The 3,240-nt window shown below is 59.0% G+C and overlaps 1 protein-coding gene across 1 annotated transcript; it reads left to right on the forward strand.

Annotated features, from left to right (window-relative positions):
* Window positions 1-885: 885 nt before the first annotated feature.
* On the forward strand, window positions 886-3,217 carry GUITHDRAFT_160426 (hypothetical protein; the record flags this gene model as incomplete). The annotated part of the gene is made up of 7 exons (XM_005842229.1): window positions 886-2,195; window positions 2,274-2,413; window positions 2,547-2,612; window positions 2,660-2,760; window positions 2,883-2,963; window positions 3,017-3,075; window positions 3,171-3,217. Exons 1-7 carry the CDS (start codon window positions 1,067-1,069, stop codon window positions 3,215-3,217), a joined length of 1,623 nt encoding a protein of 540 aa, XP_005842286.1. The 5' UTR covers window positions 886-1,066.
* Window positions 3,218-3,240: the final 23 nt, after the last annotated feature.

Genomic DNA, 3,240 nt, shown 5'->3' on the forward strand with positions numbered 1-3,240 from the left:
CCCTCCCTCCCTCCCTCGCTCCCTCCCTCCCTCCGCCTCCCTCCCTCCCTCCCTCCCTCGCTCCCTCCCTCCCTCCCTCCCTCCCTCCCTCCCCTGTGTGTTTCTCATTTTATGTCTGCAAGTTGTGTGGAACAGTCTCTACTTTGCTTCCCACCCCACCCTACCCTACCCTAGAACAAGAATTTGTGACCCCTACCCCCTGCAAACATACCCTGAATTGTGTTCGCCACAAAGTCGTGTACCCCACCCTTGCATCAAAGATGTATCTCAGACTGACGACCCCTTGTATTTTTACCCCCACCCCCCAGATTCCCATTATCATCTGCACACCTACCTTGTGATGCCTTGAAAAGGTACCACCACCACCCCCTCAGTCGCTACACCTGCAGAATTGCCCTCACACATAAGGTATTAAACACTCGAAACGAGATCCTTTCGAAGATAATCTCTCTATAAATATTTTTAAATTACAAACATAGAACGGTTCGCTAGGGGGCTTATTAATCCTACTTGTCCACCCACCCACCCTTGGAATCTCTCTACCACCCTCAGAATCACGCCAAGGGGAATGTTCGAATAGAGGGTAGGGGTCCTTACCCCATCCTTGTATCTTGCCACTCCTTCCTACTGCACACCCTGCCCTTGACCCAGTACTTCTCCTCCTGTCCTCCTCCTCCTCCTGTCCTTCTCCTCCTCCTGTCCTCCTGTCCTCCTCCCCTCCTGTCCTCCTCCTCCTCTCCTGTCTTCCTCCTCCTCCTGTCCTCCGCTTCCCCATCTCTGAACTCTGTCTTCTCTCCACCATTGCTCCACCCATCTGCCATCTCATACTCCGCCCTCATCTTTGATCGCTACATCCTCGACCTACTCTCCCTAGCCCTTCCCTCGCATCTTACCTCTCCCTCTGACATCTCTCTTCTTCCTGGGGCCCTTATCTTCATTCACTCTAACACCATAGTCTGCTGATCACTCCATCATCTACCTCTACTCCACTTGTTGCACCTGCTCTGTCGTTCCTGCCCCCCTTCATTCTTCGTCAGCTGATCCCTGACTCTCTCATAACCTCAAGATGAGGGAGGCAATATTCGAGATGGACGACTGCGGTCCAGCCTCGTGCGTGGAAGTGGAGCAAGGGAAAGAGCAGGCAAAGCCGCCGCCGACCAAGTCGTACGGCATGATGGCTGACATGGACTCGCTCCACGGCATCATGATGCGACTGGACGAGCCCCGTCACCTCTGGCTCTGTGCGCAGGTGTGCAGGAGCTGGGGGGACGCGACGGTATCAGAGGACTTGTGGAGGAACGTGTTCTACATCAAGTTCGGGGACGCGGCGAGGGCGATCGTGGAGGACATGCGCGCATATGAGGGGCTGTCCTTCAGACAGCTCTGTGCTCGAGCCGAGTCGACCGTCGTGCTCGCCTGGGGTCAAGGCTGCAGCAGCATGCAGGAGAGCTCTGGAGCGCCTCGCTGCCCCACCCTTGTTGGAGGAGGAGGCATGAGGAGCAACTACGTGCAGCAGGTGTCGGTCGGGCATGAGTTCACTTGCGCGTGCACTTGGAGCGGGCAGGTGCTGTGCTGGGGGAGCAACTCCTTCGGTCAGTGCGGGGTAGCGCCGAGCGTTGCAAGCTTCGTGCCCGAGCCGCTGCCCGTGGAGCTGCTGGGGTCGGTGGAGGAGGAGGGAGACGCGCTGGTCGCGCAGGTGTCTTGCGGTTTCGCCCACATCGCCGCGGTCTCGTGCTCAGGGAAGGTGCTGTGCTGGGGAAGCAACGAGCACGGGCAGCTGGGAGTCAGCAAGGAGGCGCTGTGGGGGTATGGAGGAGGAGGAGTGCACCGGCAGTCGATCAGCGCTGCTCCCCTGCAGGTAATGCTGCCGCATCCCGCGCCGCGCTTCCGCAAGGTCTGCTGCGGGTCAGAGCACACGGGGGGGCTGACGGAGGAGGGAGTGGTGTTCATGTGGGGGTCCAACGACCAGGGGCAGTGCGGGTACACCGAGCACAGGATGGAGCTGGGGGAGGAGGAGGCGGTCGATCGCTGGGAGCCGCGGGTGCTTGAGGAGCTGCTGGGGAAGAGGGTGCTGGACCTGGCGCTAGGAGCGAGATTTTCGCTGCTCCTTACAGAGGACTCGCTGCTCTCGTGCGGGTCCAACACCTTCGGGCAGCTGGGAAGGTCAACCCCGCAGTACCTCGACCCCTGCCCGGGTGAGCTGCCTTGCCATGCAGAGGAGGAGGAGGAGGAGGAGGAGGCAGGGAAAGGAGGAGACTAAATGGTGTCGGTAGGTAAAGTTGAGTTGAGCACGGAGCAAGCAATGGGGCAGGAGGAGGGGAGGACTCGCGTGTGCAGCATGTGCTGTGGGGATGATCACGCCCTGTGCTACATGTCCGATGGATCCGTGTGGGCATGGGGACGGGGAACTCAGGTGCCTTCTCTTCTCCTTCACATCATCATCATCATCACCACCACCACCACCACCACCACCACCACCACCACCACCTTTCTGTCTCCTGCTGGGACCGTGAAGGGCGGGAAGGATGGTCCTCACAGAGTCTCAGGCGGCGCTGGGCATGGGAGGGCAGCAGAAGAACACGAGCAGACCGCAAGTGATCTCGACGCCGCTGGTGAGAGGGAGAGAAAGGAAACTTGAAGTCTCAACCCCCTTGCGCAGGGCAAGAAAATCCTCCTCCTCGCTGCTGGAGGCTCAAGCTCTGGTGCAATCAGCTCCAGCTTGCAGGGGACGGGTGTTGAGCAGTACAACTGCCTGTACACGTAAGAGGAGGAAAGGGGGGAGGAGGAGAAAGGGCGGGGGGATGAAAAGGACGGACAGGAGCAGAAAGGGCCAGTGGAAGGAGGGAGAGCGAGGAGCGTGAGCTGAGTGAGTTGTGCGGCAGGTGGGGAGCCAACAGGAAAGGTGAACTTGGACACGGCGATCTCACGAAGAAGACTGTTCCTAAAGTTGTCAAGGGCGTGAGGTAGGAGGGAGGAGGGGAGGAGGAGATTGCTGTTTCCCTGATGCCTTCAGCAGCAGAAGCGCCTCTCTCTTCCTGCTCGATCTCGGAAACACTCATAGCGTTGCTCTTGCAGGTGAAGGAGGAGGAGGGAGGGGGGAGTGGAAATAGAGGAGTGAGGAGAGGAAGAGGAGGAGGTAGACGAGAGAGATGCACTCAATTTTGCGGCAGAGTGGCGGAGGCAGACTCCTGCTCGAAGAGTTTCAGACGCGGGGTAAGTCAAGTGCCATGGGTGCTTCTT

This window comes from Guillardia theta, assembly GCF_000315625.1.
Source record: "Guillardia theta CCMP2712 unplaced genomic scaffold GUITHscaffold_1, whole genome shotgun sequence".
NCBI lineage: Eukaryota > Cryptophyceae > Pyrenomonadales > Geminigeraceae > Guillardia > Guillardia theta.